Raw genomic sequence first — 20,173 nt, 5'->3', positions numbered from 1 at the left:
TATATAAATTGAATTGTTTAAATATATTTAAATTTTATAATTAACAGCTTAACCATATCACAAATAAAATAAAATGAAATATATAATGGGACCAACAAATTGCCAAAACTGCACTGGACCAGTCAGTCACAGCACCATTTCGTCTAATGCTGCTCGGAAATCCCTCATACTCCACATCGCACAGTACAATACATACACATTCAAAGAAAAATAATGACCTGGTGTTGTGAGCAACGTACGTAGCATTCATGGAACCGGAAGAGACACAAAGTCTAAAACAGACGGCTGCGTCCCTTCTCTGAGTTGATCATCGCGCGGCTGACCATCATTACAGCACATGACACTGGTTAAAATGGTTCAAATGGCTCTAAGCACTATGGGACTTAACATATGAGGTCATCAGTCCCCTCGACTTAGGACTACTTAAACCTAACTAACCGAAGGACATCACACACATCCATGCCCGAGGCAGGATTCTAACCTGCGACCGTGGTAGCAGCGCGGTTCCAAACTGTAGCGCCCAGAACCGCTCGGCCACAAGGGCCGACTCATGACACTGGTTTCTACTTATTGTGGAGAGAGAGCCATAAAACATGTTTTCGTCCATTTCATAGCAGCACGCAATCGAAAAGAAATGGCATAATTTTAGTGGGATTTCCAGCTCGCATTCGTAGAGAAATGTCGTAATTGTAGTTTGATATCCGGCTCAAGTTCGAAGAGAAATAGCATAATTTTAGCGCGATACTTACAATGTGCAGCACCTCATTAGCATTGTAATTCCCCGTCACTGAAGGCAACAAATGCGTGTCAAGGCTAGAATGTGGTTTATAAATTTCTCTTTCTTCTTCAGTTTTTCATTACAGTGTTGCTGTGCTTTGTAGCTAGTAACATGAAGAAATGGTGTGTTTTTTGACGCAGTGAATTGCAAAGTTACATTAATATTGTCGGATACAAAGTATTTTCTAGTGATTGTAAAGTAATTCTGTGCAAAATATGGGAGGAGCCAGTGAAGATTTCATTTCTCAACAAAGCAGTACAACCAAACATAAAAATGTGGTTTCCAAGGCTACTGGGAAGAATATCTCTTTACTTCCAATGGAAATTGGAAAACTGAAAGATCAAGTCGAAAATCGCAGTTTGTATTCGACTTCTGTAAACTTTTTATTGGTGCTGGTATCTCTACTCCAGAGTCCTATGCTAGAACAGTTTTTGGGGAAGTATATGGATGAATCAGAGGTCCGTAAGTCAAGTTTGCGAAAGTGTTACTTATGTGAATGTTACGGTGAACTGATTAGAATCATTAAAGATGAAGCAAAAAATAAAATGATCTGGATTTAGGATGTCAGAAGAGATAGAAAGCTTATTTTCGGATGTCGACAGACTGGTTTCCTGTTTTAAGACGTTGCCCTCTCAGCCTTTCATAATGAGATGCGGCATAAATACTTCAGCAGCAGCTTACTACGCTTCAAATTTCTCGAGTATAGCGAAGGTGCTTATCGCTCTGAAGGCTGAAGTATCTTCAATTGTAACAACGAAGAAACTTCTCGAAACTATGGATGACTTAACTTTCTATGCAGCCGAGCTTGGTTTCCGGCCGCAAATGATCTGCCAGCTTCAAGAAACAGGGCAGCCTTTGATGTGTCAATGAAAACTGTGAATGCTGCAGTGCAAAGATTGGAGATTAAGGCAAGGAAAAGTGTAAGAATATTTTCGAATAATCCTGATTTTGCGAAACTTAGAAACATTTCAAAAGATTCAACAAGGTGACGCTCCTGTTACACTAGAAACGGATACTACAACAGTTCAGTGTTTGATTTGCTCCAGTTTGCTTTGCAGAAATTGAGAGGTCACTTTCTCCTATGAAAAACGTATTATCAGACAGGAGACCACAGAAAATATAAAAAAGCATTTGGCTGTCATGTGTAACCAACAAGCCAGCAAGTCATTGTAATCCACAGTCTTTCAAGAAAATTTTCATTTATATTTCAAGTACAAACAGCAGTTTGTTTAAAACTTTTCTATACTGTCTTTGACTGCCTATTTAACTATTTCTTTCAGGTATTTTTGCCTGCCTTTTTTAATGATTTACTCTTATAACGCCTAAACTTCCGGTCTATGTTCGTCAATAACTCTCTGAATCTCCTAATCATCGTGGAGCTAGTTGGCATATAGATTTTATCTTTTTATGTATATTGACTACGATAATGTGTTAACTACGCTGTTCATGGTAGATTACTCATATTCGTGTTTTATACTCATTATTAGATCTGCTCCTGCGTTACCCCCACTTAATTTAGTATTTATTGAAATGGTACAGGACCAGCCGGCCGGCGTGGCCGAGGGGTTCTAGGAGCTTCAGTCTGGAACCGCGCGACCGCTACGGTCGCAGGTTCGAATCCTGACTCGGGCATGGATGTATGTGATGTCCTTAGGTTAATTAGGTTTGATGACGTCAGAAGTTAAGTCCCATAGTGCTCAGAGCCATTTGAACCAATTTGGTACAGGACCCGGGGATTCGCAAGTGGTGAACAACTGAGCTCAGTTTCAACAGAATAATTAGATAATTTTATTTCAGTGCAATAAATGTGCATGAAGTACATCCTGCTAACACTAGTGCCATTACAGCACTGTAAAGAACCCAAAATCTAAATATTACAGAGGCATCTATTGAACAATATCAAGGAGTAATTTAAATAAGCCCAAAGTTGTTCGGAAGCCGTTATTTACATTTGGCAACGGAAGCAAGAGGGCAACAGGCCGTTTTCTTAAATTTATATGGGTAAAATTCAAATGGTTCTAGGACTCTAAAAAGAAAAACAATAGCGTTAATACACATACAACAAAAAAATGGTTCAAATGGCTCTAAGCACTATGGGACTTAACATCTGAGGTCATCAGTCCCCTAGACTTAGGACTACTTAAACCTAACTAACCTAAGGACATCACACACACGCATGCCCGAGGCAGGATTCGAAACTGCGACCGTGGTAGCAGCGCGGTTCCGGACTGTAGCGCCTAGAACCGCTCGGCCACAACGGCCGGCTACATACAATAGCATCTTAAAATAAATATGTGTAATTTAAGTTAACGTAACAGCCAGTCACAGTCGAAAACGAATTTACCAAATGATACGAGTACCAGTCAGAGGATTAAGCACGAAAATAGCCTCATGTATGACACCGCCCAGACTGTACAATTACTAGAAACACACAAAATGCACACAAGTTGCTACCGACACTCCCTTTTGGAAACTTTAAACGAAAGGAACAATTTAATGCGGACGCAGCCGAACTTCCACGAACACTGTCAACATTAAATTACACCCAAAAATAAGTTCATTCCCTTTGTGCCCCACTATGTAATATGGTACACGGGAGGTCACCATCAACATCCGTTTTATGATGATACCCATCGCAATGGTCTCGAAGAAAATACAGCTCAGCGAAGCAGTTTCGAGATGAAATTAGAAGCAACCTTCACCATATAAATGCTACTAACCAGCAACGTAAATGACACTAAAGATGCGACGAGTTCACACATGTCTTCCCATCACGTAGCCACCCCAGAGAGGAAAACATGCCGCCCTTGCAAGCCAACACTCGCCGCTCTTCTTAGCAATCCTCACGCATTTGTGACTGCTTGCAGACTGTCGCCAGTGTACCTATGAGTCTCCCCCCCCCCCCCCTCCTCTTGTGCCTTTGTGCGGCATCCCTCTACCGATGCGCGATTAGAAAACCAGTGCCCTTGCGGCATGCCAAAGAAACTGCAAGGACTTCGGTACGAAATATGATTTAAAACCGTGTAATCAGCTTGAGCTAAAGTCCTTTTTCTTCTACCACCACACTTCGCTAATTTCCACTGTATCTAACTTCATTCTGTCCATTTCCCATTTTAAATTCTCTAACCTACCTACCCGATTAAGGGATCTAATTTAATTTTCCACACTGCGACCCTAGCATATTAGGTTTCTTTTCCTGTTGACGACATCCTCGAGGGGATGTCCCTCCTGGGACTCGAATGGGGGACAGTCTTACCTCCGGAATATTTTACCGAAAGATGCCATCATCATCTGACCACGCAACAGACGAGAATGCCCTCATGGAAAATAAGGGCTGTAGTTTTCCCTTGTTTTCAGCCATTCACAGTACCAGAGCAGCAAGTCATCTTGGATGATGTTCTAAGGTCAGATTGGTTAATAATCCAGACAGTTGCCCCTGCAACTAGTGAAAAGGCTACTGCCTCTCTTCAGGAGCCATAACAACGTTTGTCTGGCGTCTGAACAGATACCCTTCGTTGTCGCTGTACCTGCAGTGCATCTGTCTGTGTTGCTGAAGCACTCAAGCCAACCGATATTGGCAAGTAGGGAGTCTCCCATCGAACCTGTTAAATGCCTGTACCCACCATGCCAGTTTACCAGGGTCGAAATGTGTAGGGCTGACGCCGTCACAGATTACTTTTATCACTGTTGGAAGATTCTGTAGATTTCAGCATCCTATTAATTTTATTGGTAAGGATTGAATAGATGCCTGTTATCGTTCTATTTAAATTTTTTGGTTTACAGAAGCCAATAAAAAATTTGACTGAGGTCGACATATCTCCTGCATACAAATTCCTTAGGAAGTCTGTCAACTGGATGGAGGTGGTCATGCACGAGTGGAACCCTATGAAGATGGTGTCACGGATGGCCGGTATGTCACCTGCTCTCTGTGAAGAGGGGCTTAAAAGTCCAGAGATGATGAGCTTCATAAAGTGCGTGATTTTACTTACTCTAAACATTCAGTTGCTACAGTACAGAAGACACGTATCCACCTACACATTTGCTGTTACAGGTCGCCGCCCAAGTTCGACTTGTACATCATGGAGAGGGCGCTGGTGCCGTGCTTCTACGGCGTGGCTCACGCAGTCGGCTCCCCACCAGTGGTGGGGCTCGTGACCCTCGGAGCCTACCCTTACACCCACTGGACACACGGCAACCCGGACAACCCAGCCTATTCGCCCTGGTGGGTCCATGCTTACCCGGACCACTTGTCGTTTTGGCAGAGGCTCTACAGCTCCTACGTGTGGCTCTACTTCAATTATCTGTGGTTCAATGATGTGTTGCCGAAAAATGACGCTATATTGAAGAATTACTTTGGTTCTGAAGTCCCATCGATCTTCGAACTTGAGAGAAATTTCAGTCTGATGCTCATCACCAACCATTTCACCGAAAGCTACCCCAGACCTAATCTACCCAATTTCGTGGAAGTCACTGGGCTACACATCCAGCCGGATATTAAACCTCTTCCCAAGGTATAGTATTTTTAGAATGTAAGCAGTGGTATTCAATAATTTACGTGTCACTTATTCTTTTATTCAAACAGTGGTACTGTATATTCCATAATGAGGTACTTCATGGATTTGGAGCGAGTCGACGTTTACATTTGTAGATAGGGTACTGTGACTGCTTCTGAGTGTTGTTCTATGTTCTAAGGATACAAAACAAAAATATCAGTAATCCCCAAAAGACATCACATTTGTACCATTTAACAGCTCCTGTAGCTTTGATAGATGGTGAGCAGAGTACACACTTCTCTTCAAGTGTGCCATATCCCACAGAGCTGCCAAACTGTGGGAAGTTCGTCACCAAATAGTCTGAGATGTTTTCTGTGGCACTGTTGTTGTTGTATCTCTAAATAACTACTGAAACCTACATCTTTCTGAATCTTTTTACTATATATATAATTTGCTATATATATAATTTACTATATATATACTACTATATATATATATAATACTATATATATAATTTACTATATATATAATTTGCCGGATATAGCCTGGGAGACTCAAACGTTCATAACGGGTGGCAGGGACAAAGAATCCAGTGAAATTTTTTTAAGTGCTTTATCTGAAAACTACCTTGAGCAGTTAAACAGAGAACCGACTCGTGGCGATAACACATTAGACCTTCTGGTGACAAACAGACCCGAACTATTTGAAAAAGTTAACGCAGAACAGGGAATCAGCGATCATAAAGCGGTTACGGCATCGATGATTTCAGCCGTAAATAGGAATATTAAAAAGGGTAGGAAGATTTTTATGTTTAGAAAAAGTGACAAAAAGCAGATTTCGGAGTACCTGTTGGCTCAACACAAAAGTTTTGTCTCAAGTACAGATAGTGTTGAGGATCAGTGGACAAAGTTCAAAACCGTCGTACATAATGCGTTAGATGAGTATGTGCCAAGCAAGATCGTAAGAGATGGAAAAGAGCCACCGTGGTACAACAACCGAGTTAGAAAACTGCTGCGGAAGCAAAGGGAACTTCACAGCAAACATAAACATAGCCAAAGCCTTGCAGACAAACAAAAATTACGCGAAGCGAAAGGTAGTGTGGGAGGGCTATGCGAGAGGCGTTCAATGAATTAGAAAGTAAAGTTCTATGTACTGACTTGGCAGAAAATCCTAAGAAAGTTTGGTCTTATGTCAAAGCGGTAGGTGGATCAAAACAAAATGTCCAGACACTCTGTGACCAAAATGGTACTGAAACAGAGGATGACAGACTAAAGGCCGAAATACTAAATGTCTTTTTCCAAAGTTGTTTCACAGAGGAAGATTGCACTGTAGTTCCTTCTCTAGATTGTCGCACAGATGACAAAATGGTAGATATCGAAATAGACGACAGAGGGATAGAGAAACAATTAAAATCGCTCAAAAGAGGAAAGGCCTCTGGACCCGATGGGATACCAGTTCAATTTTACACAGAGTACGCGAAGGAACTTGCCCCCCTTCTTGCAGCGGTGTACCGTAGGTCTCTAGAAGAGCGTAGCGTTCCAAAGGATTGGAAAAGGGCACAGGTTATCCCCGTTTTCAAGAAGGGACGTCGAACAGATGTGCAGAACTATAGACCCATATCTCTAACGTCGATCAGTTGTAGAATTTTGGAACACGTATTGTGTTCGAGTATAATGACTTTTCTGGAGACTAGAAATCTACTCTGTAGGAATCAGCATGGGTTTCGAAAAAGACGGTCATGTGAAACCCAGCTCGCGCTATTCGTCCACGAGACTCAGAGGGCCATAGACACGGGTTCACAGGTTGATGCCGTGTTTCTTGACTTCCGCAAGGCGTTCGATACAGTTCCCCACAGTCGTTTAATGAACAAAGTAAGAGCATATGGACTATCAGACCAATTGTGTGATTGGATTGAGGAGTTCCTAGATAACAGGACGCAGCATGTCATTCTCAATGGAGAGAAGTCCTCCGAAGTAAGAGTGATTTCAGATGTGCCACAGGGGAGTGTCATAGGACCGTTTCTATTCACAATATACATAAATGACCTTGTGGATGACATCGGAAGTTCACTGAGGCTTTTTGCAGATGATACTGTGGTGTATCGAGAGGTTGTAACAACGGAAAATGGTACTGAAATGCAGGAGGATCTGCAGCGAATTGACGCATGGTGCAGGGAATGGCAATTGAATCTCAATGTAGACAAGTGTAATGTGCTGCGAATACACAGAAAGATAGATCCTTTATCATTTAGCTACAAAATAGCAGGTCAGCAACTGGAAGCAGTTAATACCATAAATTATCTGGGAGTACGCATTAGGAGTGATTGAAAATGGAATGATCATATAATGTTGATCGTCGGTAAAGCAGATGCCAGATTGAGATTCATTGGAAGAATCCTAAGGAAATGCAATCCGAAAACAAAGGAAGTAGGTTACAGTACGCTTGTTCGCCCACTGCTTGAATACTGCTCAGCAGTGTGGGATCCGTACCAGATAGGGTTGATAGAAGATATAGAGAAGATCCGACGGAGAGCAGCGCGCTTCGTTAAAGCATCATTTAGTAATCGCGAAAGCGTTACGGAGATGATAGATAAACTCCAGTGGAAGACTCTGCAGGAGAGACGCTCAGTAGCTCGGTACGGGCTTTTGTCAAAGTTTCGGGAACATACCTTCACCGAAGAGTCAAGCAGTATATTGCTCCCTCCTACGTATATCTCGCGAAGAGACCATGAGGATAAAATCAGAGAGATTGGAGCCCACACAGAGGCATACCGACAATCCTTCTTTCCACGAACAATACGAGACTGGAATAGAAGGGAGAACCGATAGAGGTACTCAAGGTACCCTCCGCCACACACCGTCAGGTGGCTTGCGGAGTATGGATGTAGATGTAGATGTAGATGTATATTCATCTCTTGGTCTCCCTCTACGGCTTTTACCCTGACACTACTCTCCAGCGCTAAATTGATGATCCCTTCATGTCTCAAAATGTGTCCTGTCAACCGCTCCCTTCTTTCAGCCAACTTGTGCCACAGATTTCTTGTCTCGCTAATTCTGTTCAGTACCTGTTCAATAATTACATGATCCGACCATCGAATCTTCAGCACTCTTCTGTAACACCACATTTCAAAAGCTTCTACTCTGTTCTTGTCTAAACTGTTTATCGTCCATGTTTCACTTACTTGCATGGCTACGCCCCAGACAAATCAGAAAAGACTTCCTAACACATAAGACTATATTCAATGTTAACAAATTTCTCCTCTTCACAAACGCTTTTCTTACCATTACCAGCCTACATTTTATATCCTCACTAAATCGGCCATCATGAGTTATTTGCCTGCCTAAATAGTAGAACTCATCCATTACTTGAAGTATCTTGTTTTCTAATTTTCCCTTAGCGTCACCTGATTTAATCCGACTACATTCCGTTATCGTTGTTTAGCTTCTGTCAATGTTCATCTTTCCTCATTTCTAGTCACTGTCCATTCCGTTCAACTGTTATTCCAAATCTTTTACTGTCTCTGACAAACCACACAGTTTTTATTTCTTCTCCATGCACTTTGATTCCTACTTCAAATTTTTATTCAGTTTTCTTTACTGCTTGCTCAATGTACAGATTAAATCACGCCGGGGACAGGCTACAGCCTTTTCTCACTCCCTTCTCAACGACTGGTTACCTTTCGTGCCCATCAATTCTTATAACTGACATCCGGTTTCTGTACAAGTTGTAAATAGCCTTTCACTCCCAGTATTTTACCCCTGCTACTTTCACAAATTCAAAGAGATTATTCCAGTCAACATTGTCAAAAACTTTTTCCAAATTTTCAAATGCTGTAAACTTAGGTATGTCTTTCCTTAACCTATCTTCTAAGGTAAGTCGTAGGTTTGTTTGTTGTTTGGGTGAGGAGACCAGACAGCGAGGTTAAAAAATGGTTCAAATGGCTCTGAGCACTATGCGACTTAACTTCTGAGGTTATCAGTCGCCTAGAACTTAGAACAAATTAAACCTAACTAACCTAAGGACGTCACACACACCCATGCCCGAGGCAGGATTCGAACCTGCGACCGTAGCGGTCGCTCGGCTCCAAACTGTAGCGCCTAGAACCGCACGGCCACTCCGGCCGGCCGACAGCGAAGTTATCGGTCTCATCGCATTAGGGTAGGACGGGGAAGGAAATCGGCCGTGCCCTTTCAAACGGACCATCCTGGCATTTGCGGCATTTGCCTGGAGTGATTTAGGGAAATCACGGAAAACCTAAATCAGGATGGCCGGACGCGGGATTGAACCGTCGTCCTCCCGAATGCGAGTCCAGTGTGCTAGACACCTCGCTCGGTCTAAGTCGTAGGGTCAGTATTGGCTTGCGTGTTCCTGCATTTCTCCGAAATCGAAACCTATCTTCCTCGAGGTCGGCTTCTACCAGATTTTCCATTCTTCTGTAAAGATTGGTGTTAGTATTTTGGAAGCATGACTTATAAAGCGGGTAGTTCGGTAATTTTCACAACTGTCAACACCTGCATTCCTTCGAATTGAAATTACTTCATTCTTCTCGACTTCTGAGGATATTTCTCTTGTCTCATACATCTCGCCCACCAGATGGAAGATTTTTGTCGTGGCTGGCTGTCCCAAGGTTATCAGTAGTTCTGACGGAATGTTGTCTATCCCGAGGCCTTGTTTTAGATTTAGGTCTTTCAGTGTTCTGTCAAATTCTGCTCGCACTATCATATCTCCCATCTCATCTTCATCTATGGCCTCTTCCATTTCTACATTATTGACTCGAAGTTCATCTGTCTTGTACAGATCTTCTATATACTCCTTCCGCTTTTCAGCCTTCCCTTCTCTGTTTAGGAGCCCTTGATATTCATGCAGCTGATTCTCTTTTCTCCAAAGGTTTCTCTAATTTTACTGCAGCTCAGTATTTATCTTTCTCCTAGTGAAATATACCTTTAAACCCTCACATTCGTCCCCTAGCCACTGGTGTTTAGCCATTTTGCACCTCCTGTTAATCTCATTTTTTATCCATTTGTATTCCCTTTTGCCTGCTTCCTTGGCATTAATACCGAATAATTTGGAGGACCATTGGGAGTGAAATAGGTGTTCGGCAAACCAAAAATGTGCACGTATAGCACTAAGAACACGTCTGCTATCATCTTAGAAGATAGAGCTGTCCACATAATACACATCATGAAGAATGTTGCATGTTCACGGTAACATGAAAAAGTGGACTCAAGTCTTAGTGCGGAAAAGACCGCGGGAACATCACAGACCACCTCCGGCCTTAACTTCATACTCTGCAGATTGCGGGATAAATGCCTTGTTGCAGTGTCTCAGAACACGACGCCTAGTATCATCTGAAGAGAGACAAATTAGCGTTTCGTTAGACCACACGCATTACCCCAGCCTGTTGCTGTCCAATTTGTGTGTTGTTTGGTTCACTGAAGATGTGTTGCCCTAAGTGAAACACCATCCCTTGTAGTCACGTTGGGCAGTCCTCTTTGGCTTACTGAAGACGTGCTGCTGCAAGAGGTACACCATTCGCTGTAGACACGTTCAGCAGTGGTCGTTAATTCGCCAACAAATCGGGAAACTTCGTTCATAGTGTGCTCTTGGTCTCGTCCAAACACTATACTTCTTCTTGCGATTGTGTCATATCTGCGCGTCAACACACCTTACTGCACTGACTCCATACAAACAGCTGTTACATGCACATTGCTTCATTGTCATTATTTACATTAGAAGGGTCTCATGACCGTTTGATACCAATTCCACACCACCACAGCCAGTCGCAGTACCTACAGGGTGTGGTAGATAAGTAATGAGACTGGCCGCCGCGCGGCGCCCCAGTCGCTCGCAGGGCGGTCTCCACCTGTACGTCACGTGGTGGGGGATCTGAGCAAACAATAGAACCGGTTCGCAGTCGCGTCGGAGCTCTGGTGCAGTGAGGGTCGAGCTTCGCGTATTACGTTGTTTGTGTGCCCGTGACACTTGTGAAAACGCTGAAGATGGATCGCTCGATAGAACAGCGGTATGCAATCAAATTTTGCTTTCGCTTGGGCAAAACTGCTTCGGAAACTTTTGCTATGATTACGGAGGCCTACAAAGAAGACTCCCTATCAAGAGCTCAAGTGTTCCGGTGGTTTAATTAATTTAAAAACGGGAGGGAATCCGTTGAAGACATGGAACGATCTGGACGCCCTTCAACGAGTCGTGTGGATGAAACGGTGGCCAAAGTGAAAGAACTCCTGGACTCTGACCGTCGTTTAAGTCTCAAAATGATCGCCGATGAGGTCTCTGTGAATAAATTTACGGTTCACCAAATTGTTACGCAAGATTTGATAATGAGGAAAGTTTGCGCAAAATTGGTTCCCCGAGTGCTCACCGCCGAACAAAAACAACAACGAGTGGACGTTTGCCATGAGATGTTGAATGATTTGGAAAATAATCCACACTTTTTAGACAACGTAGTAAGAGGTGACGAATCGTGGACATTCCAGTACGACCCGGAGACGAAAGCCCAGAGCTCGGAGTGGCACACACTGGCATCCCCGCGGCCGAAAAAAGCAAGAATGTCAAAGTCCCGCATCAAGACAATGTTGATTGTGTTTTTCGACAAGCGGGGGTTAATTCACAAAGAGTTTGTCCCTCAGGGGAAGACTGTCAATGCCGAATTCTACAAAGAAGTCTTTCAGCGATTGCACAGAGCCGTCAAACGGAAGCGACAGGACCTTGCTCAACGCTGGCGTCTCCACCACGACAACGTTCCGGCGCACACAGCGTTCCTCGTGACCTCCTACTTGACCCAAATTGGAGTTGAAGTTTTGCCACAGCCACCATACAGCCCTCACTTGAGTCCTCCTGATTTCTTCCTATTTCCGAAGGTCAAAAGATGCCGGAAGGGTCATCGTTTCGACGATATTCCGAACATCCAACGTGCTGTCACGAAGGCACTAACTGGGATAACTCAAACGGACTACAGTGGGCCTATGAAGCTTGGAAAACGCGCTGGCAACGCTGTGTCGACGCCCAAGGCGAGTACTTTGAAGAATATTAACGTTTTGTTCAAATTGGATCAATAAATTTGTTTTTCTAGACTGAGTCTCATTACTAGGCTACCACACCCTGTATACTCGCCGCGTGGCGCCGCTGGGCCACTTCATGTGCAGCAGGAGTGTAGTGCAGCTGTGCCAGTCTACAGTTCGTAGCCGCGCTCAGTGGTCAGCGAGCGCCGATGTTAGTCACGCATCGTCTGCAGCTCAGTCGTTGCTGCCATCAAGTCTTTGTAACCCAGTTCCAAGTTAGTCTTCAAATTCACCGGATTCGACATTCAAGATTACGAGAGATTAATCCGTCACTGCAAGATTTGTGACTTGTAAATTATCTCATTCTACAGACGCTTAGTCTAGTCGCGTCTTCTATAATTGTCAACCAACAGATCATGGACTAGAACAAAGTTAAGTAATATATACTTTCTTATTTTGTACTCCTGCTAATTAACTGTGCTTTCCTTTGTAGCTACCAAGCAGTCTTGGCATAGTAGAACCCACGTTTCCACCTCCTTGGCTACCTCATATTTTCTACCACATGTTTATGGACTGGGTTATGGTGGGAGATCGAGAGCCATCACATCCCTCACAGTTTTTCTCTGGACAACGAACAGAAAATTTCTGCGGTGTGGTAGGCTGTATGGAATCGCAATATATTAGAAACTTAATCTTCCCAATTGTTTCTAAGGATAATTTTGCTATGGGTCCATAGCCTGCTTGATGAACGCTCAGGCGTCCTAAACACACCTCGACTGGCCCGCTAAATCACTCTATTTTCATCCTACAAGAACTGTCCAGGACCATTTGGAACAGAGGGCAAAACGTTGCTATGAACTACTCCACAATTCGGTAGGTGTTATGTCCGCACTGTAACACAACAAATATTCCGTGATAACCAAATTTATTTGACCTTCTGTCACTCAAAACAAAACTTAAGTTCGACTACACACCACTTCGCTGGCTGTAGCGCCAAGGAGAAATCGGAGTCACTAGTAGAGAATACAAGTCCAAACCACTGGCAACCAGTCGATACCGATGCGTCGCAAGTTTCCAGCCAGGGAGGCCACTGTACGGTTCGGTTGTCGTGAATCCAGCAGCCGGGTAGTAACATTCATCGGCGAAGATTGAACTGGTTAAACTGGTTCAGGGAGCTCGCTTAAATCCGCAGGTCCGGCCAATCAGAGTGTTGGCAGATGGCGCCCTTATACGGTTGCTCACTCTGGTGGCAAGGGCAGCGCCGCAGGGTAATCCGTAACGATAGTGGTGTGTACGCTGCCGCTAACCCCGCGACGACGCGTTCACTTGCGCCAGTTGTTGACATCGTGTGCGGCGCCAGCGGCACTCGCTGTGTGCCGCGCGTGTTGCAGCACGCCGCGCTGAGTTGACGGCTGCTGTGCGGCGGCCGATACGACAAAGGTGTACGACTCTAAGGGATCGGCTAGATATGGCAACCCAAAGAAACTTAGTGACTCTCTTCCACACTTACTTGAGGCTGTTATCGAGGCTAACTCGATGTTAGCGTCATACCTGCGGGCGTGACTAACTTCTTTCCTGAAGGCATGCCAGTTACACAATGAGAGAACCGACAGCATAAATAGAGGTAAAAACGTAGTGCCCAGAGTTATTGGAGTGTCATAGCGGACTTTTTCAAATATATGCGTCACACTGTATCCCATATCATAGCCATGAAAGAGAAATATCATACAGCCACTGTGCGCTAAAACGAATGTTATTATACGGGGGCCATTTTCCTCCTAAGGAAAAGTTCCATTAATGCAGTGTATTCTATTCTGAGGACAGACGTCGCATGTTTCGATACGGAATTAATAAAACAAAGGAAACCTTGTATAGGAGTGCGAAACTGTGCTGCGGACTCTCGGAAGTTCTACATAACTCACGGAGGGTGGTGGGAGCAGAATCTAAGGCAAGCTCTTGAGATAATGCCAGTCGTACCCCAGTATACTGTATTCAAGTGACTGGAAAGTTTCGAGAAATAACTATGACAAGTTGTTGCTTGATTATCAACTACAGACCTACAAACTCGCTCTCGCTCTCTGAAATTTGTAGAAGATTCAGAAAGTATCATGGGAGTGTATTCATGTCTGTGGAGCGCTCATCCAATAGCTCCGCTACTTCAGTAGATTGCATAGAGCGTTTTTCATTGTAATTGCGTTACACCACCAGTAAGATGTCAGTAACTAATAAATAGATACGAAGAGTCATCAGAGGAAAGATGCGGTACAATGATCATGTGACGTACGTCTATTGCTAAATATGCCCCACAATAAACTGAACACTTCTCGATCAGGAGAAATTTTTGAGTATTGTTCTATCAAACGCGGCCGGAGAGCTATCTTTGTCTTGAATGAGATTTTTCACTCTGCAGCGGAGTGTGCGCTGATATGAAACTCGCTGGCAGATGAAGACTGTGTGCCGGACTGAGACTCGAACTCGGGACCTTTGCCTTTCGCGGACAAATGTTCTGCCATTTGCCCGCGAAAGGCAAAGGTCCCGAGTTCGAGTCTCGGTCCGGCACACAGTTTTAATCTGCCAAGAATTTTTTTATCTTTGTCTTGTTCATTTGCTGATCATGGTATTAGTACGTTCTGTTACTGTGGGCACTATAGAAAGAGGTTGTCGAACACCTGAACTCCTTGACTGATCAGTAATTTTCGTTTCGTGTCAGAGGATACAACGGGATTTACACATTAATACTCCCCGTGTCTCACCGACAGGACATCCAGAACTGGCTGGACGGGGCTACTGAGGGTGTGATCTACTTCAGCCTGGGCACCAACGTGCTGGGAAGCACAATGCCGGCCGACAAGCGGCGGGCTTTTCTCGACGCCTTCTCCCAGTTGCCGCAGAGGGTGCTCTGGAAATGGGAGAAGGACGACGCGACAGACCTGCCACCTAATGTGAAACTGTCCAAGTGGATTCCACAACAATCCGTATTAGGTACGTCGATTTTATGTCAAAGTGTTCAGTGAACGTTGTAACTGATGTTGTGGTCTTCAGTCCTGAGACTGGTTTGATGCACCTCTCCATGCTACTCTATCCTGTGCAAGCTTCTCCATCTCCCAGTACCTACGGCAACCTACATCCTTCTGAATCTGCTTAGTGAATTCATCTCTTGGTCTCCCTCTACGATTTTTACCCTCCACGCTTCCCTCCAATACTAAATTGGTGATCCCTTGATGCCATAGAAAGTGACCTGCTAACCGATCCCTTCTTCTAGTCACGTTGTGCCACAATCTCCTCTTCTCCCCAGTCCTATTCAATAACTCCTCATTAGTTATGTGATCTACCCATCTAGTCTTCAGCATTCTTCTGTAGCACCACATTTCGAAAGCTTCTATTCTCTTCTTGTCTTAACAATTTATCGTCCACGTTTCGCTTCCATACATGGCTACACTCCATACAAATACTTTCAGAAACGACTTCCTGACACTTAAATCTATACTTGATGTTAACAAATTTTCCTTCTTTAGAAATGCTTTCCTTGCCATCACCAGTCTACATTTTATATCCTGTCTACTTCGACCATCATCAGTTATTTTGCTCCCCAAACAGCAAAACTCCTTTACTACTTTAAGTGTCTCATTTCCTAATCTAATTCCCTCAGCATCATCCGATTTAATTCGACTACATTCCATTATCCTCGTTTTGCTTTTGTTGTTTTTCATCTTATACCCTCCATTCAAGACACTGTCCATTCCGTTCACCTGCTCTTGCAGGTCCTTTCCTATCTCTGACAGAATTACAAAGTCGTCGGCAAACCTCAAAGATTTTATTTATTCTGCCTAGACGTTAATTCATACTCCAAATTTTTCTTTTGTTTACTTTACTGCTTGCTCATTATACAGATTGAAAAACATCGGGGTGCACTACAACCCTGTCTCTCTGTTCTCAACTACTGCTCCCCTTTCGTGACTCTCGACTCTTATAACTGGCATCTGGTTTCTGTACAAATTGTAAAGAGCTTTTCGCTCCCTGTATTTTACACCTGCCACCTTCAGAACTTGAAAGATAGTAAATCGGTCAACATTGTCAAAAGCTTTCTCTAAGTCTACAAATGCTAGAAATGTAGGTTTGCCTTTTCGTAACTTATCTTCTAAGATAAGTCGCAGAGTCAGTCTGCTGAACCTCGTGACGCCATAGGAGTATGAGTATGGCTGGGTGAGTATAACGACTAGCACAGTGACACGCAAACCTCCGAAATTGCGTCAGTTCCAAAGGCTTTCACAGGCTGCCTGTACCACGATATTTATATGCATTTCTTTTTATTTATACATAGGACCAAAATTTCTTTTTCATTAACAAAAGATCTAACTCTGAAAGTTACTTATATTCCCAATGAGTTTTGCTATTTGCGGAGCGAAATATCTGATGATGGTCCAAGTAGAGAGGACATAAAATGCTGACTGGCAATGGCAAGAAAAGAGTTTCTGAAGAAGAGAAATTTGTTAACATCGAGTATAGATCTGAGTGTCAGAAAGTCTTTTCTGAAAGTATTTGAATGGAGTGTAGCCATGTATGGAAGTGAAACATGGACAGTAAACAGTTTAGACAAGAAGAGAATAGAAGCTTTTGAAATGTGGTGTTACAGAAGAACGCTCAAGATTAGATTGCTGCCATGACTGCGGTAATCAACGCTGTCAACACTTACTCCGAAGTATGGAATGCTAAATTACCTATTGATTTTTCACTAATTCGCTCATTCTATCATGCTCTTATGGTTTTTCATGTCCTGTGATAGCATTCACCTTATTTAACGTTCAGTTGTGTGCAAACTCTCTGAAGAAGAGAAATGAAGAAAAGGATTTAATGTAGTACTTCTAATGTAATTGCCAAATATAACTATCTGGTCAAATTTGTCTTTGCTTGCAGTAATTGATGGGTAGAGTATACTTAATGTTACTGCAATATGAAAGAGACTATTTTTTCTATTTTGATTTCATATTTGCATGCCGCGCCATTCTTTTTTCTCAACAGAGAAGTTTCAGGCTTTGCATTGACAGTGACAACTAATCAAAGTCAGTCAAGACTTCAAATTCTTTTTATCTCTTTGCTACATATTTATAAAGTGGTTTATTTTGTATGATGACTATATCTCTTTTTCAGTTTATTCAAAGGAAAGGTTTCATTAATTATAATAATTTCTCATAGATGAAGAAGTATTGTGGGCGCTCATTATTTCGGTCTAGAGTGCCCCAAACTCAAACGACAACGACGGGGCTGTGATTATCTACCTCATCTGTGACTGATTTCTTTCTGTTCCATTCCCGATAGTTTGAATGTCAAGACGAAAACATCCTTAATTTTCTTCTGCAACCTTCAGTACTGCAGTACAAGTTTTGTGTGTAACTATATTCTTCTAATGAAATTTTTTTCTAAAATCACTGATATATTTTGCTGTGTATCACTTGTGTCCCACTCATCAATCACTACAAGGATTCAACAGATGTTTTATCTTTACAAAATCTAAAAAGTTTTCGTATGTTAAAGTTTGATGGCCACAGTGACTTCTGTGCCAGATGGCCACAGTGACTTCTGTGCCATTAGTAACACACTTGAACGATGTTCACAGCACATCCTAACGTCAAAGTCTTCATCACGCAAGGTGGCCTGCAGAGTTTCAATGAGGCCACTTACTATGGCGTTCCTCTAATTGGAATTCCGTTCATGGGAGACCAGCACTACAATGTCGAAAAATTCGTAGCTGCTGAGATTGGCTACAGGTTGCAGTTCCGGCACGTCACGAAGGATACCGTTTTAGAAGCTATACGAACAGTTCTTGGGAATCCCAGGTAAACAAACTTTTCTTCTGGATTTTTCCAATTTTTTCGTGTAGTAATACAAATGCTGCGAGTAATACAACCCATAACTTCATTGTTTTCACCATGGTTCCAATCGAAACAACAACCTAATTTATTAATTTAAAACTTAATGTGACCTTAAGACAAACAGCACTGATGTGACTATTCACTAAACAAGTTTAACTGCCTGAATTCCCTGAAGTGACATGGTTTCGTCGTCTTACCACACATAGGAATGAGTCTGTACTGAGGAGAAAGTGAGTAGGTCAATTAGTCCATCATTGCAACATGGTTTATGTTTAAAATCAATATTAGATATCATTTGTTGTTGTTATTTATGCTCTACATCTACATCTACATGATTACTCAGGAATTCACAATTAAGTTCCTGGCAGAGGGCTCATCAAACCACTTTCAAGCTGTTTCTCTACCGTTCCACTCTCGTACGCCACGCGGGAAAAGCCAACACTTAAATCTTTTTGTGCGAGCTGATATTTCTCTTATTACATTATGATAATCATTGCTGATTATGTAAGTGGGAGCCAACAAAATACTCCCTCAGTCTGAGGAGAAATTTGCTGATTGAAATTTCATGAGAAGACCCTGCCGCAACGGAAAAGTCTTTGTTTTAATGATTGTCACCCCATATCCGTGGCGCTTTCTCCCCTCTTCTCTATAATTTAAAACGAGCTGCCCTGGTTTGAACTTTATCAATATCCTCCATCGATCCTACCTGATCCGGATCTCACACCGTACAGCAGTACTCCAGAAGAGGACGTACAAGCGTAGTGTAGGCAGTCTCTTTAGTAGACCTGCCGCATTTTGTCAGCCAATAAATCGTAGTCTCTGGTTTGCTTCACTCACAACATTTTCTCTGTGATCGTTCCAACATAAGTTAATAGTAATTGTAATCCTCAAGTATTTAGTTGAGTTTACAGCCTTTAGATTTGTGTGATTTATTATGTAACCAAAATTTAGCGGACTGCTGTTGGTACTCTGTGTTATTACTGTATTATTACTTTCTTTGCTATATATCATATTAACACATTACATCAACTACACATGTTTAGACTATTTTCTCTATCTGCAGTGTCAACAACACATTGCACAGTGTTTGTGTGTTTCTCTACAAATTTAAAAAAATTTTTTTGTTGATTTTCCATTCTGTCAGCAATTAGAAGCTTACGCACGTATTTCTTGGTCTCCTTACTGATTTCAGTTCCGTTTTAGTTAATGAACCTCCTGTATTTCCTCTGTTCCAGTACTTCTTTTCAATCCTCTTATGAATAATCTCCAACTATATAGTTTTTACTTAATTTATCTCATTTTGTAATCTATTTCCTCAGTACTGCACAACTGCTTTCGAATTCTGTATTTATTTATATCAAGTTACTCTTTCAGTGCGCAGTTCTTTTCTCATTTCAGTTTGTCATTTTTCGGTAGCATTATCTTCATAAACGAGTGACAACTTTCATTTTCTTTTGTAATAGAAATACACTCATTGGTTTCACTTAGTGCGTCCCTCTACAATTATTTGTAGTTTGACTAAGATATGAGAACTTCTCCCTTTTAGTACCAGTTTTTTTTGTGCAAGTCATAATTCTTTTTTGGTGAAAGTACAAAGTTAGGAGTACTGCTTCAATTGCATTCTGCTTGAGCAGTCAGTTGCCCTTCACTTGGTTATCGTTCTGATTCAAACTGACATATCACATTGTAACCTAGAACAGTAACGAAGCATATGTAATTGTACTACATATTATGATCATTATTTTCTTGCTGGATAGAAAAATTTCTTACAGGAATACAATGTACATGGAAACAGACCATCAGACACATTTTCAGTTTTCATTCTGAAAATTGATTCTTCAATTATAAAGCAATTATCAAGTCGGCGCGCACATACACACACACACACACACACATACATTATACGACAACATTGCGTGAGGCCCAACTCAAAATGAACACGGCGATCTTGGCTTTAGAAAGTTTGTACCAAGTAAAACAGAGGGCTCCTTCTAGTTACTCAGCATGAGAAAATTC

General features: G+C 42.4%; 1 protein-coding gene across 1 annotated transcript in view; it reads left to right on the top strand.

Moving 5' to 3' along the window:
* LOC126177152 (UDP-glucosyltransferase 2-like) overlaps nt 1–20,173 on the top strand; it is a 48,251-nt gene that overhangs the window by 17,042 nt on the left and 11,036 nt on the right. The window contains exons 3-6 of the mRNA XM_049924428.1: nt 4,562–4,749; nt 4,830–5,289; nt 15,047–15,269; nt 17,902–18,121. Coding sequence (XP_049780385.1) covers nt 4,562–4,749; nt 4,830–5,289; nt 15,047–15,269; nt 17,902–18,121 — 1,091 coding nt within the window. The remainder of the gene's footprint in view (nt 1–4,561; nt 4,750–4,829; nt 5,290–15,046; nt 15,270–17,901; nt 18,122–20,173) is intronic.

Source organism: Schistocerca cancellata, chromosome 3, assembly GCF_023864275.1.
Source record: "Schistocerca cancellata isolate TAMUIC-IGC-003103 chromosome 3, iqSchCanc2.1, whole genome shotgun sequence".
NCBI lineage: Eukaryota > Metazoa > Arthropoda > Insecta > Orthoptera > Acrididae > Schistocerca > Schistocerca cancellata.
Note: the sequence above shows the minus strand (reverse complement) of the source record. Positions and strands in the feature narration are given on the sequence as shown.